The sequence below is a fragment of the Centruroides sculpturatus genome, unplaced genomic scaffold (genome assembly GCF_000671375.1).
Source record: "Centruroides sculpturatus isolate CEXI.00-Female unplaced genomic scaffold, Cexi_2.0 scaffold682, whole genome shotgun sequence".
NCBI classification, from domain to species: Eukaryota; Metazoa; Arthropoda; class Arachnida; order Scorpiones; family Buthidae; genus Centruroides; species Centruroides sculpturatus.
The window spans coordinates 257028-279046 of NW_019384880.1; the positions used below are offsets into that span (position 1 = coordinate 257028).

General features: G+C 28.9%; 1 protein-coding gene across 2 annotated transcripts in view; it reads left to right on the forward strand.

Annotated features, from left to right (window-relative positions):
* The window catches only part of LOC111631010 (retinoblastoma-binding protein 5 homolog), a 76860-nt gene that overhangs the window by 12262 nt on the left and 42579 nt on the right, over positions 1–22019 (forward strand). For both annotated transcript variants that reach the window (XM_023375196.1, XM_023375195.1), the window contains 7 exons: positions 9660–9800; positions 9960–10047; positions 15833–15904; positions 19371–19480; positions 19578–19697; positions 21643–21796; positions 21900–21971. In XM_023375196.1, the coding sequence (XP_023230964.1) occupies positions 9660–9800; positions 9960–10047; positions 15833–15904; positions 19371–19480; positions 19578–19697; positions 21643–21796; positions 21900–21971 (757 nt within the window). The remainder of the gene's footprint in view (positions 1–9659; positions 9801–9959; positions 10048–15832; positions 15905–19370; positions 19481–19577; positions 19698–21642; positions 21797–21899; positions 21972–22019) is intronic.

A 22019-nucleotide genomic window follows, 5' to 3' on the forward strand; every position in this document is an offset into this window, starting at 1 on the left:
TTGCAGCACCACAGCACTAGTGAAAATTTAAATTTGCTGACTGGAATTCTTTTGGATAACTGATGTTTCGGATAAACGACACTCTACTGTATTATCTAACTTTATTGTATAGTTATTCATAATGGACTATTTGAATAGGTATAGGTGTTCTTACCTTAAAGATATGAAACCTGCAAATACAAATTGTTTAAAAGAACAAAAAAAAATTGAAATTTTTATTGTCAAATTTTTAAAATTTATAAACACTATATAAATAAATACACAAACTTATTTTCATATTTTTCTTTATAAAATTTCTGTTTAAATAAAAAATTAATATATATGTAGAACTTGCACTTGACTACAAAATCTGCAAATCAGATTGCTTGTTCTAAAGCCAAGAAACAAAACTTAACCTTTTGTGTTGCAGCTGATCTCACAGATATACTTAGAATAACTTTTTAAATATTTTTGTTTCAACGTATAGAATCTGGCAACTTTGTGTAGTTACTGTTAAGAGACTGACAACAATGATTAGCTAGCATTGCTTCATCAGTTCTTTGTTAGGTGTAACTATACATTCTTCTTAACACTACCTTAATTTGTATCTTAGAGATACATTGACCTATTTAAACTATTTTGTTAATTTTTTAGAATGTTTTTAAGATTGTTTATTTGATATGTGATATTTTCCATTTTCAGATAGAAAATGGAAAATATCACATATATCATATTTTCCATTTTCAGATAGAAAATGGAAAATATGATATATCAAATTATGATGAAATTGTTATCAAATTACAGCTGATAGTACTTGACTTAAATGATAAAAATTTGATTATTGAATCTGAAAATGAACGTGACGTCAATGAAAATGGTATAGTGGTAGAATGTGCAGAAATTCTGGTACTGAATAAGAAATTCTAATGATGATGAAGTCATTGTGCTAATGTAATATGTTTAGCATATTGATACATATACAGTATTGTTAATATTTAATGTATATGTTCACATATATAGTCAATATTCTCAGCTAATCAAAATGTTTATAAACTGAGAATATTACTATATTTGTAAGTCAATTATTGTATATTTCACTTCAGTTTATTTTTTTGCTTTTTTTTTTAAATTAAACTCTGTTAAAAATAAATATTTCTTCTCATAATTTGAAAAAATATTAAAATTTGATTAGAAATACAGTAAGTATTTTTAATTTAAATTTTTGACAACCAATACATATATTAAAACAATTTTTTTATTATTATTGAATCTAACAGATGCACTGGGATCTCACTCAATAGTTTTAACATTGCAACTTCTGCAAGTTTAAAATTGTGAATCAAAGTACCATATATAAGATAAGGATCAAATTTCAGCTTGCATTTCATGTGTGTAACTCACTAATTGTATGACCCTCCCAACTTCTAAACCTACAGATAAAAAAAAGAAAAATTGGGGAAATTCCAAATAAACAGAAAATTATGTATATATTGCTAAGAACAAATTAAAAGGAAGCTCTTAATTTATTCCTTATGAGAAAATAGTAAGCCTCAGTTACATTGGGCACTTGAAATCAGTGCCGAGTTCTGCCTTATAAGATCTTATAAGCTGATCATTGAGTATGTTGCAGGGTTGTGGAGTCACGTAAAAATCTACCGACTCCAACTCCGACTCCAACTTTTCCTTACCAATCCGACTCCAACTCCGGCTAAAACACCAAAACTCCACGACTCCGACTCCACAGCCCTGGTATGTTGATATATATTACAGACATGGTCAGTTGTTTGGCTTTGTTATTGTCTCATTTATTTTTTATTTATGTCAGTTGAACATAAATGAAATAAAGACCAAACTACTAGGACAATTACACTATAAATTATTTCAGTTTTTGCGTTCATAATTTTTCGCTCAACAGATCATTTTAAAAATGTGAGATTCTTTGTTTTTTTTTTTTTTTTTGACATTGTTAAAACTGTTAATTGTGATTTAATAGTATGTAAATGTATCATTTGTAATGTTTTTCTTATTTTCATTTATGAAAAGTTTTTCTTGGAATCAACATTACAGCAATGTTTGTGACATTAACTTGCCTTTTGAAATCCTCACATGAATAATTGAAACATCTTAAAAATTAGAATTGTATGTTTTAGCACAAAAAATACTTTTTTTCCATTAATTCATAATTTCATTTGACAAAATAATCTTACTTATTGTCAATGTTATTGTAATAGTGTTATGTAACAAGTTGTCACAAAACACAACAAAGTAGATTAGACCAAGCTTGTATTATAGCATAAATTGGCATATTTTAATTTTAAAACATTTTTTGACTTTAAAAATGTAGTGTTAGGCAAAATTGTAAATTTGAGACCTCCTAATAATTTAATATCAATAAGTTTATTTGAAATATTTTAATTTTGTTTCAAACCCCTTGCATTCATCTTTCACACCCTCAGTTTCAGGGCAGATGTTAGTGAATTAGTTTAAAAATGGGAACAAAGTGCAAAAATTATAAGTTGTTGTAATTTAAATGGTATCATTTATCATTTTACAATTTTTGTTTTACTAATTTTGATTGCATATCAAAATATGGTAAAGCATCGAAAATCTGGACTAATTACAGCCAGACCCCATTCAGATTTTCAAATGTGTGTGTAAATTAGCATTTTAAGTATGGTAAATTCTAAATACACTGTAATTCAAGCTTAGGTATTCTAAGTTCAAGCCAGTACTTCACTTGGAATGTAGAAATATTTACTTACAAAGATTCAAAATATAGTTTACAAAATCACAATTTAAAGAAAAAATACACTAATTGTAATTTCAAAATTAAAAAATTACAAATTTTGAATGAATGTTAGAACATTAACAATGAAGTTACCACTGAAAGGATTAATTGTCATTTTTTTTTATGTTCAGATTTTCGACATTTTGCTGTACATAATTTTTACATTACAAAATGCTTGAAAATTGCTTCTTGTGATGCTAAAAACTTTAAGAATATGATAACACTGATAGAAAGTATTAACTGTCTATTGGTGCTATCATGTTTGGGGGCCATTACACATCATATTGTATGCACTTTCAAGAGTCCTGGTGTTGCACTTCCTATAAAACTGCAAATTTTCCTGCACAGATTATTATGTAACAATTAGTGATGTGCCGGATATCCGTATCCATATCCGAGGGAAGAAAAAGATCCATATCCATTACTTTTTAGTGGATTTTTAACAGATCTTTTATCTTAATGAATTTCATTACTTATATGAAATTTTAAAGATAGGTAACAATAAAATACTAATAACTTCAATTCAAATCACTTTTTATTTCTTAAAATCACATATTTGGCACATTCATATTGCAAAAATTTTATCATGCAAAATTCATTTACTATTGTAAAATATTTCCATATTACCTACTAAACTTTTTTGCCTACATTGTTTTTATTTTAATTTAACTCAGCACTCTCCAAAAATACAAACATAATCTATGCTATCCTGTGTCACACTAAACTATAAACAAAAACGTGCAGTGCAAGTCAAAACATGTCACGTTACTAATGCAAAGCGTCAACTTTCGGTCCAAGGTCACATGCACCAGTGTCGACTGAGTACGAAAGTTGAGATCCGTATCCGTGGATCTAGACACTAATGATCCGTATCTGTATCCATATCTGCAGATATATATTTTTAACGATCCGGCACATATCTAGTAACAATAGGGATAGCTATACCTTTTTGGAGAAGTCAGGGATCTATATGGTTCCTTTACAGCTGACACAAATGGGAGCAAAAATATTTTATACTAGCTGCAAGGACCTGCTTCGCTGGGCAAAAAGTAACGATAGTGAAGATTAAGATAATTACATTATAGAAAATCTTACCCGTTTTCACAGAATGCAAGAATTAGGTTCCCCGTTTCCAGACTAATTAGAGAATTTTTACGTTTAATCAAACGAACTATTTTCAATGTTTCCAATCGTTCTATAATCGAACCAATATTCGAATTTTATGTTCAAATTTAATTTGAACAAATTTGAACATTGTTCGAATTAAATTCGAACAAATTCGAACAAAACATTCGAAATAGAAAGCCACTTTCAACTACTTTTAGCCTCATATCTCCCGCCCCCTTATAGCTATCGAGATGCGACCACCCCTATGCACAAATGGAGACTTGGGGCTACCACCACATACAAACACCATTCACGTGCGATGTGTAGTTTTGGCGAAAAAGTGAAATATAGGGACTTACATGTCCATTTTTATATATATATATAGATTGAGGCCACAACTAGAAAATTGGCTAGATGCTTTCAAGAGCATCAAGACAATAACAGAAATTACAGAACCTCTACTGAACTTGACAGAAACACTTTAGAAAATGGTTATAATGTATTATGAGCCAATGCCACCTCACTTCAATGGTGCTCAGATCACAGGGTCATTTTCATATGAGAGTCACTTTACATAACAATGCTTAGTTTGTGTAACGAACCTTTGCTTAACTTTCTGGCAATATGGTACATGTTAATATAGGAGGTTAGCATGATAATTTTTCGGTCAATTTGACCGAATTTTAAAATATACATTTTCACACCCCAACCTTTTTTATTTGCATCTTATTATTGTTGTTGTTATTATTATTATTTCAATGTATTGACATATCCTATGGAATACATTTTAAATTTGCCATTTGGAACACTTTAATGTATGTTTTATATTGTAAGATCCATTATTTTATACCTGAAAAAGACAATTTGTAGTTTGTCAAAAGTACTTATAGTATTGTTTCAAGTAAAAAATAATAATGCTGATAGACAGTATTAACATTTTTCTTTTTACATTACATTTCCAGTTTATTAATATAAATTTCAGGACATTTATTAAGAAAAAAATTTAATAAATTTGTAAATGAGACACCCACGATTGCCGTAAATAATTGGGCTATAATTTGGAAATATTAATTATGAATTACAAATAAATTTGGCACTAGAGGGAGGCATTAGGCACCATCTTGTATTAAATTTAATAATTATAGTATTTAATTAATTAATTGTTACTAGTTTGTTAATTGTACTAATTTAGAATAAATTAGATTAATACTGTTTGTGAATTTTTTGTCTCTTTAATCCTTTTGGTAGACTATCTCACAGCAAAGGTTAATAAATTCTTTTATTAGTTATCTTTGCTGTGAGATAGTCTACCAAAAGGATTAAAGAGACAAAAAATTCACAAACGAATAAATACAGCTATAACCAGAATATTCAATAGATTAATACTGGATAACATCTTTTGTCGGTATGTTTTTACTCTGTTTGGATGAACTAATACCCACCAACTTTAATGGAAATAATACATAATTACTGAAAAATTGAATTGTGGAAGATAAAAACCTATGGAAGATAAAAATATAGAAATAGTTTTTTAATATATACCATTATATGAGACCACTGAAGAGTGGTTGGAAACATAAGCCAACCAGAAATGCATTTGAGTACAAATTTTTAAAATAAAACCATAATTTCTAACCAAAATGCTGTAATATCGTCTACCAAGAAATATTTTTTTGGATTAAAAGGACGTTATACATAGAAATTAAAAATAACTGATATTTTTTCTTCTTGTAGAAGTTATATAGTTTTATGGGTGCAAATCAATAACAGAACAAATCATTTTTATATAATAAAATACCTTATTTTAAATCTTAATATTTTGGTAATTTTAAAATGGTATATTGTTTTCTAATTAACAATTTTAACTAATTAATAATTTTAGTTTGCAAAATGTGTTGAATAATTATTAATAAATAACACATCTTATAAATGTAGTGAAACAACTCATTGTTATACATTGCTGTGACATTAACATTGGCATAAATTAACATTAATGTCAATGTTAATGATAACAATGAATTAATAAAGTTTTTCTTGCACTAAAGCATATTAGGCCATTTAAAAATGATAAATTGGGATAAAGTTATTGTCATGAAAGTTAAAATGATAGAAACAAACAAAAACCAGTTTTAATGTAAATTTATTTTCAAGTCAAAATTGACTTGCAGTGTTGAAAATAGCAAGTCAAGTTGGGTAAAAAAATTGTCAATGTAAGTCTGATTCACATACCACTGCTAGGGTAGGCAACCAACCATTACAGGACTGACAGTTATCCTCTTATAAATTTGTCACTGTCAGTTCTGTTGGTGGCAGTTATTAACTTACAGCTGTTGATGGCCAAATGAGACAGTTAAGTCATCAGCCTATTGCTTTGGAAGACTCAGGACTAAATTTGGGTGAGAAAATCCCCAGGATTTTTCATGGCTAGTCTATCCTGTCCTTTTCCACTAGCATGTCCCAATTGTAGGCCTGATCAAAACCCATATGGATATGGAAAAAAACACCCACTTCGTGCCCACATTTAAAAATACAAAAATTGATTAACATCAAAAACAACAGTACTTAATCAGAAACTGACTGTTTACACCAGTCACATGTGACTAGTTCAGACAGATGCCGACAGGCAAAACTCTCTTGCCAAAGGTGACCAACTTCTATTGGTGACATTTTGTGACAGTGATGATTGATGTGAATACCACTTCTCTGAAAACAGCACTTGTTATACATATTACTACTCAGATCTTTAAAATGCAGTACAATTTTTATTTTCAAACATTTTTATTCATCTTAAATGACCTTATTTCAAGAAAATCATTTTAAGACCAAAAATGTTTGAGAATTAAAATGTACTGCATTTTAAAGGTCTGAGTGGTAGATGTGAATATCTTTATTAAAAACTGACCATACAATGTTTTGTTGGTCTAGTGATGGTTGGTAGCCATTGGCCAGCTATATAGTGTGAATCAACCTTATGCATCAAATGCATGTATGTGCGAGCTATGATGTATATGTTTATACTAAAATATAGCTGTCTATTGCTCAGAACCATTGAATCTAGAATATGATTATACATTTAATAAAAACATAATTATCATAAGGTTAGAACAAAGGAAACACTAAGGATCTTTGGAGTATTTGAATTTAACATCATATTTGTTTCATTATTTATTTGTATATCATTTTTCTCAAAATAATAATTATATCATGACATTAGAAAGACATACAGTACATAAAAGTAATAAACAATTCTCATTATTAACTTAAAAAACAGAAATATTTTTCATTAATTTTTATACTTATTACAGAGAATATAATTTGTATTATGAAATAAATTTAAAAACTATTGTATATTGATTTTCTCTTTGTGTATCTGTAGTCATGTGTGTGACTATTGTTTGGTATTTTCTTTTTATATAGATGTGAAATAGAATCAATATCAATATGAAATTAAAGAGTGATTCCCACCAATGGTTTTGTTAGAATTCTCTATAAGCAATTGTACAAGATTCATTGTAGCTTGTAATATTTGTATGACAATACAGTATACTGTGCAACTTAATATAGTAACTACAGAATACCAAGTTATACATACAGTGGTGTCTCATATAACATATGCCTCGAATAACAGTTGCTGCGAACAACAGACCTTCTGTTTGGCCATTACTTGGCTTGAGCAACGGATTGGCTGCGAACAACGGACTTTCCATTCAGCAGTTATGTGAGGCAAACAATGGACTTTCTGCGAACCAGTGCGAATGATGTTTCCACTCTTTTGCCGTTGCCAATGACAATCTGCTATTTTTATAATATATTAGTGTTATTAGAATATATTATTGGTATATCTGAAGTATAGAGCTCCCGTTGGGATTCAGCTTGCTCCCTTGTTTATTACATACATCACCTCAGTGCAGGGTATTTACATTTATTCAAGTGTTGTGCAAATCATGGCTTCTAAAAAACAGAAAGGTAATTTCAATTGAAACAATGCAAGAAATCATCAGAAGGAGTGAAAGTTGACAAAAACTTCCTTGTCAAATGGGGAGAGGTTCAGAAGTTTACCTACACTCATTATCCAAACAGAGCTGAGGACAACAGGATCAATGACACCCTTGCCCATCATTTCCGACAGGTGTTGAAGAAGAGAGAGAAACAGAGCACCTTGGACATGTTTTTCAAGAAGCCATCTGCCAAATAAAAAGGATGGAACAAGAGGAGTTGACCCTGCAAGCTCCAGTAGCCTCTCCTGAATCTGACTCCGATTAAAAAACAATAAAAAGAGACCTGCTGCAATGTGTAAAAAGTCTGTATCTGTATGAATGTGTGAAGAAAGTGTTCCTCCACCTCCTCCTCACAACATCTGACTACTCGGCATAATTGGTGACTGCTCCATTTTCATTTTTTTTTATGGTACAGTACAGTTATTTTATGCTGCAGAATGAATTATATGTTTTAACTTGTATTTCTATGGGAAAATGCATTTCGTATAACAACTTTTCACTTAATGGACATACACCTGGAACGGATTAAGTACATTATATGAGGCACCACTATATTTTATTTTATTTTTCTTGCTTTAGAAATATAATTTGATGATGTTACATTAATATTTTATGGTGAGTTTTTCCTGTATTCAAAACTCAATTACAACTTGATCTTGTTCTTTTTAAAAACTATTTGATGACTAAAAAATTATGTACAGATAAAAGTTTTATTGATATTAATGAATGTTTTAAATACTAGAATAATCTAAAAAATATATATTTACTAGCTTACCTGTCGCGCATTGCTACGATCTCAGAAGATAGGAAATTCAAGCATATTCATTATGATAAAATTCAATTTACATTTTATCATTTTTATTGAAACTTATTATTATTATTCATTTTCATCAGGAAAACATTTCAAAGTGTCGTTTCAATTCTATTTATTTATTGTAGTGCTTGTGGGTACACAATATTTTTTGTTTTTCCGTCTGGTGCTTACACGAATAAATCAGAAGGTTTTCCGACGCGTGAGCTGGCCACATACAGTTGTCCATGTGAGAAGCATGGATCCTCCAAATTTAGCCCACACACTTGCAGCGATTGTCAGAAGTGTGATATTCCCCATTTATATATATATTTTTTAATCCTTTATAATTTTAATTATTTAATTGCCCTTTCCTCTCTTCCTTGGCATGTGAAATTTCTGATAGTTGGATAATAAACCATTTTATTGTAATTTGTCTTTTTAAATTATTTTGAGTTGATATTAAAATTTGGAAAAGGGGATCCCTAGATCGGTAAAATAGGCGAATTTCCTCCTACAACTTCGGTTGTTGTTCGGGATACGGTTAAGGTTTTAACAAAGTTCAAGTGAATACGTAATTAGCAAAAAAAAGTTGAAATAAAGTGATTAAACAAAAATTATTACAAATATCGTAAATAACAGTTCACAAATGTATATATAGAGATATTTTTTGGAGGGGAAATGGTCTTCACAATTTGAAATCGATCGAACACATAGTGAAATGCTCATATACACATGCGCCATCTATCGTAGGATAAATGTACTATGCCAGAAACCTTCGCGGAAGTATATTAAACAACTTCCCAAACTTTCACGGCAATCGGATAAACGGTGTGGTAATGCATGAAGGACAGACAGACACGCATACACACACACATACATTCATTTTTATATATATAGATTAAGTTTACAAAATTAAAAATTTCTAAACTAATAGAAAAAAAGTTGATTTAAAAAAAATAATTTAATTTTAATTGTTATTTTCAATTACTTGTAGCTGGAGCAGATCTGGTCATAAATTATTAAGTGCATCCACTGATAATACTGTTTGCATATGGGATGTTTTAAGTGGAGACTGCGAGCAACGTTTCAGATTTCCATCTCCTATTTTAAAAGTTCAGTTTCATCCAAGAAATGAGTAAGAATTTTTTAATGTTTGTTATTGTTATATGATTTATGGTAAATAATATCCATCATTATAATATAATTTAATCAGAATATATAAAATGTTATGCACGCTACACATTCTGCAATTTTTCTTTGAAAGATCATTTAGTAATTTAAAAGTATTTTACAGAAAAATGTTCTTAGTTTGTCCTATGAAACATTCAGCTGTTTTAGTGAATGTTGAAGGATCTCATTCAATAGTGCCTCTAGATGACGAGGTGAGTTTGCGAATGATAACTATTTCATATTTAAAATTTTTTGATTAAGCAATTTAATTTTTAGTTTATTATTGAGGTACACTCACTCAGCAGTATGTAAATCAAAAAAACTCAACATCTTAATTTGCTGAGAAAATTTAATGAAAAAGCAAACATTTTCAGCATCATCAGTCTTAGCCTGATGATGGCCAACAGATTTGGCTGAAAACATTTGCTTTTTCATTAAATTTTCTCAGCAAATTAAGACGTTGAGTTTTTTTGATTTAGTTTATTAATTAATTAAATTTTTCAGGCTTAATTAATTAAGTTGCACAATCCATTTATTAATATAAAATTAGTGATAAATCACAATTTTTTTTATAAAACATTTTGCATCAATTAAAATTATACCATATGTTTTTTTTTAGTATGTATAAATTGTATAAGATTATTTTTGATAAGCACTTAAAAATCAAGAAAATAATACAGTCGACCCCCCTATAATTACGATTCCTATAAAACTACGAAAAAATATACGTATTTTGGAAATGTTGAGTCGGATTAGTGTAGAATCGATTAATTTTATGGAAGAAAACCTTTCAATCAGCCGTAGTCCGTAAACTTGACACGTGTCGGGCTGTGATTGGAACGACTTGTAAGAAATCGGATTCCTAATAAATTGGAACGTATCTATATCTTATAGGGGGGGTCGACTGTATGTAAATTTATTTATAATTTCCACAAGTAAAAAAGTAGATGATTTTTTTCAACAATTAAGAAAAAAAATATATTCAAAATTTCATTTGTAAGCTCTGAATTTTCCTTGAAAAGTCAAAAACATTTAATTGTAATGTTTTTGGGACCATATTCCATCATCAGTACCATATGGAGTTATTTTCTTATCTAGCATATTAAACATCATTAATATATTTTAAAATGCAATAATAAATTGAAAAAAAAATGAATTTTATATATTTTAATATATATTTTTCTCAAATTATGTCTGATTTAGACTTTGATTGCTATGAGAAAAACTTTTTGAACAATATTTTCAATAAATGCTTCTTTTACTGTATTCAATTCTATAAGAATATATAATTCTACTCCTACATTTCAGTGTCTCATCATTATTTTAATCATAAAAATTCATTCAAATTTTATGTAGTGCTATTAATTTGTCAATATCTTTGATTAGATAACACTCATTTGCTTGAAAGTCTTGTTTTTGTACTACAAAAATACAAAAAAGAAGAATTTCTGTAAAGAATTCTCTGTACATTTTTGCTAGAACAGTTTTAAAAATCATTACAGATTGAATTAAATCACATATATGTATATATATATATGTTGCCAGCCAAACCTGATTTCGTGCCAAACTAGTTTATCCTACACGTGTCAGGATATACTAGTTTAGCCTAGGACAATCTAGTTTGGCCTAAATACTTTAGGCTTAACTAGTTTGTCCTAGGCCGAACTGATTTAGAATTATTATTTAAGTCAGGCCTGGCCAACCTAAATTTTTTCGCGGGCCACTTTGATCACACTTAACATTACAATGGGCCACAATTTAGGCAAACATGCTTTTAAAAAAGTTAAACAAATACAAAATGAATAAGATTTCATTGTTATACCAAGAGTTCGTACTCGCACTTGCACATTATAACAATGACACATGCCAATTTTCATTTATTTAATTGTTTTGGTATACACAAAATGGAAAACGAAAGTTTTAATAGATATATATCGCTTAGCGGGCCACACAATTTAATGTGACGGGCTGCATGCAGCTCGCAGGTTGGCCAGGCCTGATTTAAGTATATTAATGGTTAAAATAAAATTAAAAGGCAATCAATTAGATGAACAATATTTATTCAAACATAGTCTACTTAATTATAAAAAACAGTATTGATTAGAAGTGACACAACACTTGTACAAAACTATAAAATAAAAATAAGCTAATCAGTACTTATCAGTTTGTATTTTTTTTTTTTTATTAAGCCATGCACTTTTAAAGGTAATTAACTTTCAAAAATATTTTCAAAAATTCAAACGAACTAATAATAGTAACTTTTAAAGTCAAACTAAAATTAAAAATGAACTTGTTTGTGTTTCTTAGTGTAACATATAAAATATTTAATCTTTTATTTATTTTTACAGGGTGGGTTAAGTGTACCTAGGTAACCTCAATGGTGGCACTTCGGACTGTTCGTGCTCCTGGTGGACTCCTCCCGGAGGGGAACTGCTGGCAGGCCACCCAATGTTTAACATCACTAGTTATTGATTCATGGTAGTTCTTGAACAAAAGAAAAAAAAGGAAACGTCTACTAAAAATGTAGTTAACCTAACCAAACCAGCCTGACTGAAGCACCGCCATTGGGGTTACCTAGGTACACTTTAACCACCGGGTATTCTGTGGTTGCACTTCGAATTACACAAAAACTTTTTTTTACACTGGCACCTATTTGTAGTACATAAATCAGTTCGGCCTAGGACAAACTAGTTAAGCCTAAAGTATTTAGGCCAAACTAGATTGTCCTAGGCTAAACTAGTATATCCTGACACACATAGGATAAACTAGTTTGGCCTGAAATCAGGTTTGGCCAGTAACATATATATCTATAATTCAACGATCGTATATGCAACTGTTCAGTATCTTTCACAAACAATGTTTTGTTTTAAATTTTTTTTAAATTACAGTAAATGTTAACTGTTTCTTCAACAGAACTTACAAAAACTGAGGAAAGAAGTTATGAATGTAATAATTTGATATTCAAATTGCCAAATTGGTAAAGGCCTTCTGGAGGACTTGGGCTTGAGTTCAAGTTAATTTGGTATTTTTTATGGGATGGATTGACCCAAATATATATGGCCCAGTCCAGTATAATCCCTAACAGTCCAGCTGGGTTATTATCAAGTAATGAGAAAAAAACTCTTGATGCCCATAGAATGGATGAAAAAAAATTTAATTGGAAAAAATAAATAAATATATTTTTATAGGTTTTAATCATATATTCATTTTGGGAATTTATTACTATTTTATTGTGTACTAGTTTTATGTGATTTCACTTTAAATGACTTTCTTGAAACCAGTAATGTGAGGGATCCATTATACAGAGACAATCTTACATGGCAGATCTTTCAAACATAATGTGTTAATATCTGTTAGAAAATATTTAACTAAATTCAAATGAAATGAAAATAATCTTTACTTGGTATAATATAACATGAAAATCCTTAGCATCAAAATATACTATATTGATAATTTTATTTGGAAATTTCATAATCATTTATAACAAATTTCAAATATATATTTTCTGATACATTTGTTTGTTTTTATTCAAGTGAATTTTTAAATTACAGTGGAACTTCATTTAACAAACGTTTTGCATAATAAGTGATGAGGAGAGGGGAAGTCCCAAATTTTGTGTATGTTCCATCAGTCTATGTTTACCACTCATTCTGCTAGCATCGTAGTGTTGCTTGAGACCCACACATTTTTCAAAATTGTGTTCAGACATATGTATAAACATCAACAACCATAGCCCATTATATAATAAACATACCAAACAATATGCCAAATTCTTGGGCTATGTGAAGGCTATAATTAAATATTAAAAATTGATTAATTTGACTTGAGGTAGGCAGTTATGCTGCCATCTTGTATTAAATTTAATAACTAATTACAAATTAAATTTTAGAAATGTCTAAATTAAAAATTAATTATTTATAGTTATTAATTTTAAAATGAGATGGAAGCATAACTGCCTACCTCTAGTCAAATTAATCAATTTCTAATATTTAATTATAGCCTTCACATAGTCCAAGAATTTGGCATATCGTTTGGCGTGTTTATCGGACATATCTGTGATTTTTTTTGTTTTCTACAAATCGAATTTGCATTCCAGAAGAAAAGATAAAGATGATTCATGCTCCTTAACAATGTATATTGTATAATTTTCTTTGAATAAATGTTATACATAAAATATTTGAGTGTTTTTTTCAGTATGGAATGCATTATCATATTTTACATTAATTTATATGGGAAAAATTGTTTCACTTAATGAGTGTTTTGCATTATGAGTAACATTCTGGAACAAATTATGCTCGTTAAGCGAGGTTCCACTTTATTTAGATAATGAAAGTAAAATAAGAGTTAAATAAAAAGTAATGATAAATGAGCAATTATTTATTCTGACATCGTCACAATGCTGGGTTGCAATTTTTAAATTATTTAAAAATTGCATTTTAAATTGTTTGTGGTGGAAAAGATATTTTAAATTAAATAAATTTAAAATATGTTCCTCAAATTAGTAGTGGCTTGCCCCTGTACTGTACATCATACTTTTCCTCTAACAATAGAGTCATCTATTGTTAAAGGAAAAGTATGATGCCAGTAATCTATTAACTACTTTCAGGGGAAAAGTTTGAATTGAAATAATATGACTTTTGGTTTGCATTGGAAGTTCATATATAGTTAATCAGGGCCTCCTGCCTGTAAGGTTTCTGTATCTGGTCTCAGATTTCATCTATCTAACACCATTCTTGAGATTAAGGAAAGACAGATGGACAAAAATGGAAATTTATTGGTCTACAACAGGGGTGTCCAACCCGCGGCCCGCGGGCCGCATGCGGCCCAAGGCAAGTTCCAATGCGGCCCAATAAACATGTAAACAAAACCGACAAATGTTTAAATTTTTTTATTATTTATTTATTTCTACGGCATAAACTCAAAAAAAAGTTTCACAAAGCCGTAAACCTTTATTCATATTTTATTTTTGAGTGGAAAGAAAGTATTTTCAAATACTTGGAGATGTGTGAATGCGGAAGGATTACTAAATAAAGCTGGAGTTGTGACTCAAAGGATTATAGACCCAAATTTGGGGAAAGGAAGGAAAGATGAGAAAGGACAAAAGATGCAGTAATGAGAAACGTTAAATAGATCTTCTGTTAAGCAAATATGGAGCCGTAATTTTTCAACCTTTTTCACTTCTTTATCTTTTGTCCTTTGCCTGTTTTTCCCCGCACTTGGGTCTATAATCCTTTTATTCATAACTCCATCTTTATTTAGTATTCCTTCCAACGTTGCAAGATTTGGCTACATTGGGCCAAATGTAGCTACATTTTTTTTGCTTGACGTAAAAAATATCATTTGGCGCTTTGGCTACTTTTTTGGCTACATATTATTTATAATTATATTAATTGAATAAAAATGCACTTTAAAATGGTGTTTCATCGCTTTTTATTAATTAGAGACCCAAATAAAACAAATATTTGTGTTTTTCAAATAAATTTTCTTTAGTCTCTTTTATAATAAATGAATTTATCTATTTCTAAGTAAAAATTGAAAGTGTCTGTAGAAGTAATTTTTTAAAATATCCTTTTTTCTTGATAAAGTTTTAATACTTATTATTATAATCTAGACATGTTAATTTTTAAATATACTTGTATATTGGGCCACAAGTATATATTATATATACTTGTGGCCCAAAACTCCTTGACTTCTTCCAATGCGGCCCAGAAAAACAAAAAGGTTGGACACCCCTGGTCTACAATTTTTTCAAATTGCAGCCCAATAATTTTAGTACACGATACTAGGAAAAAAAGATTGTTCTTTGATATTCCGATTATCGAGTAAAAATGAATTAAGAGTAGTTTGAAGAATTTCACAGTGACCAATTATTTCCTTTTACATGAAAGAAATATTTGCATAAAATATTAAAAATTTTATTGTATAGTTTTAAATAAAAAATTATTTTAAATATTTGTACTATACTTAATTAATTAAAATTAAATTTATTAATTATAGTCAGATGTCAATATTGTTGCAAGTTTTGATAGGAGGGGTGAAAATATCTACACTGGTAATGCCAGAGGAAAAGTGAGTATTCTGTTTTCAATTAATTCAAAATGACACATTAGAATTACAATGTAAATCTTAACTGCTGAAAATTTGATTTACTTTTTGATCCCGTGTCTTGTAACTTTCAATTAAAATCAACAACTGTTTAAAAAAAACTGAATTTATTTTAATTGTTCTGGAAATATTCAGTCATTAACATAATAATAAATGTCAGAATACTACTTCTTAAACAATAATTAGATATAATATTATGTCATCAGCTAAATAATTTTGTTATATTTTCAAACTATCTAGTCTGCTACTGCATAATAAAAATGTGATTGTTTTAGTCAAAATATTAAAATATTGTTAGCCTAATGTTTTTTAGTTTACTTAGTCCTTAAAACTTGACACCATAATAATTTAAATATTATGGGATAGACCGGCTCTCATAGAAGAAAGTAGAGAAGGATTATCAATAAGATGTCAGATGTATGGTACATTTATTATTTATCCAAATACTTAAACATAACTAATATTGGCAATGCTCTATATGTCAACAATAGCCAGAATCCCATGTTAAACAGTATAAACCTTATGTGATTGGTTAATAGATTAATAGCAGATTTTACATAAATAATAATAATAAATTGTCTAAAAGTTAATTCTGTTATTTACTTTGTATTTTAATAGTTGTTTGTCATACTGTTGTTTAAATTTGAGTGCTATGGTTTTATTTGACATTCCATTTGATAAGAATTTACAAATGAGTTTGGCTGAAGCTGACTCAGAGTCAAAACAATTTCTGGAATGAAGTATTTTTGGCTTCCTGAATAAGCAATTATAATTTCTAAATCTTTTGTATTAAAGAAAACAGTTTCCTGTTTATTTATTTATTTATTATAGTTGTGAGATCCGAATAGCTCCTGGGTCTAGTTAACTATTTAAAAATAAAATTAAATTATCGTAGAAAAATATTCTTTCATTTTGATGTGAAATTAACAGTTTTCTAACATGGGAAAACTGATAAAACAGCCACTTCCTTTAACGGAAACTGAAGCATCCTTTGTTTTTCCCTTATCTATTAAAAATCTCACCATCCTGGGAATTGCCGACCCCTCAATAATTCCCCTTTTCATCCGTTCAGGTGGGTGAAGAAAAATAAGCTGATTGGCCATAAATCATAGGATATAGGCAAAGATCTGCTTGATTTGGGGAGTACACTGTAGGACCTCATCAAAGCCAGACGTATTCCATATAGGCTCACTAAGGCCAACGCCCTTAGTTAGGAGTATGTCAGAAGATCCCATGAAGGGAAGATGTAGTCCATTCAAGCTCCTAAGGCCAACGTCCATAGACATAATTATTCCATGTTAAAATGAGTTAGTTAGGAAATAGAAGATATGTTTTATATTGTGCCTATCAAGACCTCTCCATGAACAGAACTCTGAGAACTAGAGAAATGAATTAAAAGTGACAAATTAAGAAGATAAAGTCAACTAAAGAGGTTGTATGTTTTCATGAATTTGTGAGCTCTCTCTCTCAGTGCATATATTTTGATTTATTCGTTGTTTGAATTGATTTTCTTTGACTATTTAATAATTACCATTTTGTATGATCTGTTTATTTTAGTTTATTAAATTTTTCTTTATTATTGTTAAAGAAATATCTCTTAGTAAATCTCTGAATCAAAACAGTAGTATCTCCACACGCGTGTTAATCCGCGTGTAAAATAACGGATTAACTGGTGTCAGGTCCTGACAAGGAAGAAGGTGAATTTGCCATCACCTACTTCCGCTCTAAATTTATTTTAACTGTAAGTCCCTCCGCACTTGAATTTCCTTAGATTGGGAAAAGCCATTCTCTTGGACAACTAGAGAACTAGTTTCAATTTCACCAACTAGAAGCCGATTAAGTGATACAAGAGTAATAAACTACTCCGTACCCCCGGCTAGATCTCACATAGTTGTTATCCTTTATAATTAATATGAATTTATAAAATTTATAATTAATCTAATAATGTGTATTTTGTAATCATACTATGTGTGCAGTATTATAAAGAAATGTAACTATTAAATATTATTAAATTAAATAATACAAAAAACAATTATTGAAATTAACCAAATCTTCATATTTGTAGAATTATAAAAATCATTTTGTATTTCAAAAAGAAAGAAATATACAAATGAAAGTATCCTAATGTGTTACTTTTATCTCTAATAAAATTTATAAACAAATTCTCTTCAAAAAGAAAATAAATTGATTACATTTCCTTATTCTAGATTACATAAAAATCTTTAACTCACAAATGTTAATGATTCTTGATTTTCTGTGTAATCTTGCTTTTTTGTCAATATTACTTGCTTTTTTTCTGTTTCTTTGTCCATTCATTAGAAAGCATACATATTTTGTAATCAACTTCTAAAATCCAAAAACCGTAACAAATTTGTAATGTAGTGAAAATTTTGATCAATAAATATTTGTAATAGAAATATCCGACAAACCTTTGCCGTTTTACAACCGAAGATCTGTTGTGGCTGTAAAATGTCTTCTATAAGTCAGAAAGTGAAATATTTTATTTTCTTTTAAATTTTTTTCAATGATATTAACTCTTTGTTGCTGTACATGACATATTCTAGCAGAGTTTAACTTCTAATGATGTAAAGATTCAATTTTTTTCTCAAACTATCTTATAGTAGATTTTCAGAAAAAAATATATAAAATTGTTTTGAATGGCTTTATCTATGAGTTTGTTTTATTATTATTATTTTATAATTTATTCAGGGAGACTAATTCATTTTTTGTAAAACATAATAAACATTTATAAACTTTAATATAGAACAAATTTTATAACTGATCAGATTCAAACTAAATATAAATTGAATTCAGCTGAGTTTATAATAAATTTTCATTCCTAAGTGTTTCAAAAGGAATATTTTAAAAAACTATTACACTTGTTTTAGTAAAGATTACAATCTTATGTTCGTCAAAAATTCTGCAAAATAGAAGAAACACTTCAAATAAGCCAAAATGTATTGCATACAAAAAATGTTTTAAAAGGGCATCTTCATAATTTGTCATTTTACACATACCTCGGGAACAATAAAGTTGCACAGCATGAGAGTCTGAACATAAAGATAGACTTTATTTGTCGTGTGTTTATCTTTGATAAATAACACGTTTTTAAAACAGTTCTGCAAATGCCACAAAGAAGTAAATCTTTTGTAATAGTTTTATGAATTATCAGAATGATATAATTCATGATATGATTGAGAAATGAATTTCAAAATTTTTTAATAAACATATAATGTATAAAATATAACACCTTTCTAGATGTGATTTTGATATTGAAAATTAAACAGTAGAGTGAAAAGAACTCTGTAATTATTTAATTTACAGTGAACTGTAAAACTTCAGATTTTTTCCTAATTCTTATTATTATAAAATTTAATTATATTTCTATATAGATTTGCATTTGTTTATTGCACGCTATATTTCTTTTCAGATTCTAGTTTTGTCACTCTCGAATCTAGGAGTAGTTGCTTCGTTCAGGGTGACAACCGGAACGTTTAATACAACTGCAATAAAATCAATTGAATTTGCAAGAAGAGGAGAGTGAGTAACGTATTTAATTTTAATATTTGTTTTGATGTGAGCAAAAGTTGAAGATTGTAAAAATGACTGTAAATTATCAATTGTTATTTTGTAATAGTTGCTTTCTAGTCAGTACTGCAGACAGGATTATCAGAGTGTATGAAAGTGGAGAAGTTTTAGCATGTGGAAAAGATGGAGAACCAGAACCTGTACAAAAACTTCAAGATTTAGTGAATAAGTACTAAATTTTAAATCTATAAATTTAGTTGATTTTTTTATAGAATATTTAATTTACTTTCAATTGATCTATTATTGATTTTGCTTTAAAATTTATTTCAATTGTAATGACACACTTCTAATTTTATATGTGATTTGTTATATATATATAGGGATATAGGGTGGTTCCAAACTATGAGGACAAACTTCACTAGTGGATTCCTGGCAGGAAAAGAACAAAAGTAGTCCTAATATACATTTGGAAATTCACTCATGCTGAGATAGATGACACCACTAACACACATGGGATGTAACATTGCGCAACAGTATGGCATACATACCTCAGGCAGAAGCACAGTAAATGCTCAAATTGTCCTCCTTGGATCTCAACAAAAGTGGTAACACATGTTACAGTACAACTATGTGGATTCCCAACCATTCTCATTCACTTTTTTGTTTGTGAATATATTATGTCTTGCAGTCCATGATAGGAATAATGGGTCATTCTCATGGACTACAATGCACACTACCACCATGGACTCATTCGGCAGACAGACATGTTGCGTACTCCCACTTTTATTGCTATGATTGCCATTAAATATATCTGATGTCATGACGTCCAGTGGTGTCATCCAAATCCGATGCATTTCTGAACCTATGTTAATAGAACCATTTTCTGTTCTTTGTCCTTCCAAGAATCTGTTGTAGAAGTTTGTTCCCATAGTTTGGACCACTTTGTACATTAAACATGGAAACTTTGTTAACTGTGTTTAAATCCAACATTCAAAATATAGTTCTAAGGAATTTTATAGAGAAATTGTAATTATTGTATGATAACATTGATTATTATTGCACAAGTTTCAATTTATTTGTTTCAGAACATCAAACTATTCAAATATAGAAATCAATTTTTTCTACATCAGAATCCATTTTTGAAGACAAATACATCATTACGGTTGGATCTGATTTTGGGCAAAATAAATTACTGTATTAATTTATTATTTCTGTAAACAAATTAATAAAATATATGCGACTGTAAGAAGCAATAATAAATACACATTGGATTATATCATCATCAGATTTTTTTTTTGTATTTTTTTATTTTTTTACAAGTTATTTAGACAATAGATCTACTTTCAAGACTTACAATCATTATCATTGGCATAATTTATTTTTTAGGAATATAAAAAATTCTGTAGTAATTATGATTTTATGTAATAAATTATTTCCAGGTAGATCTATGGAATTAAAGAGAATGTTATCATCAGATTTTAAAATTTAAATATTAGAATATTCATAACATATAACTTATCAAATGATTGATGACTGATTATGTTGACATATCAGCAAATTTACTTATCTACTTATTTACTTATACTCTAATGATATCAAACACACAATAATCTATTAAGTGCCAAGTAATTTTCTATTTTTTCCTGATTTTAAATACAAAAAATATATGTGGGACTAAAATGTTTACAGAAGTGGAAGATAGGAAGTATCAAAAGCCATATATTTCAATAATTGTAGCATTGTAGGAAGCAGTATTGAATAAATAATGATTTAAATGCAATCAAATACAATGTTTTTATGTATGTAAAAGATATACACATGCATTACCACTTAGGATTTGTAATAACCAAATCATTAACTACAGGTATAATTTTGTGCTGGTCTAAAAATAGTACTAAGATGGCAGTGCCTGATTGCCTAAGTTTAATAATTTAGAATATTGTAGAAGAAAGGATCGATCAATTACTGTGCAGGTACAGAATTAAATTTAGTACAAGATGGCTATTATTAATAATAACTAATTATTAATTATGAATTATTTCATATTAATTTTGTTGCCAAGTTCTAATCTAAAATTAATGCCATAGTTAAAAATTAGGGAAATATAATTTGGGACCTTTTAATAAATTTGTTATAACGAATCGTATCTAACTACATAGCACATATATTTATAGAACTATGTGGAAGAAATGCTGTTTTTCTGGTGATGGAGAATACATCTGTGCTGGATCTGCAAGGCAACACGCTTTATATATTTGGGAGAAAAGTATTGGAAATTTAGTAAAAATTCTTCACGGCACTAAGGGAGAGTTGTTATTGGATGTAGTAGTATGTTTTGTTATTAATTTTTTTAAACAAAACAAAATTTATAATTATTTTGTAAGATAATTTTTAAATAAATCAAATTACAGAGTTTAAATTAATCTTTTAGTGGCATCCGGTAAGACCCATCATTGCCTCTATTTCGAGTGGCGTAGTCTCAGTTTGGGCTCAGCCTCAAGTAGTATGTAGAAAAATTAGGCTTGATAATTTTTTTTTTTTTTTTTTTTTT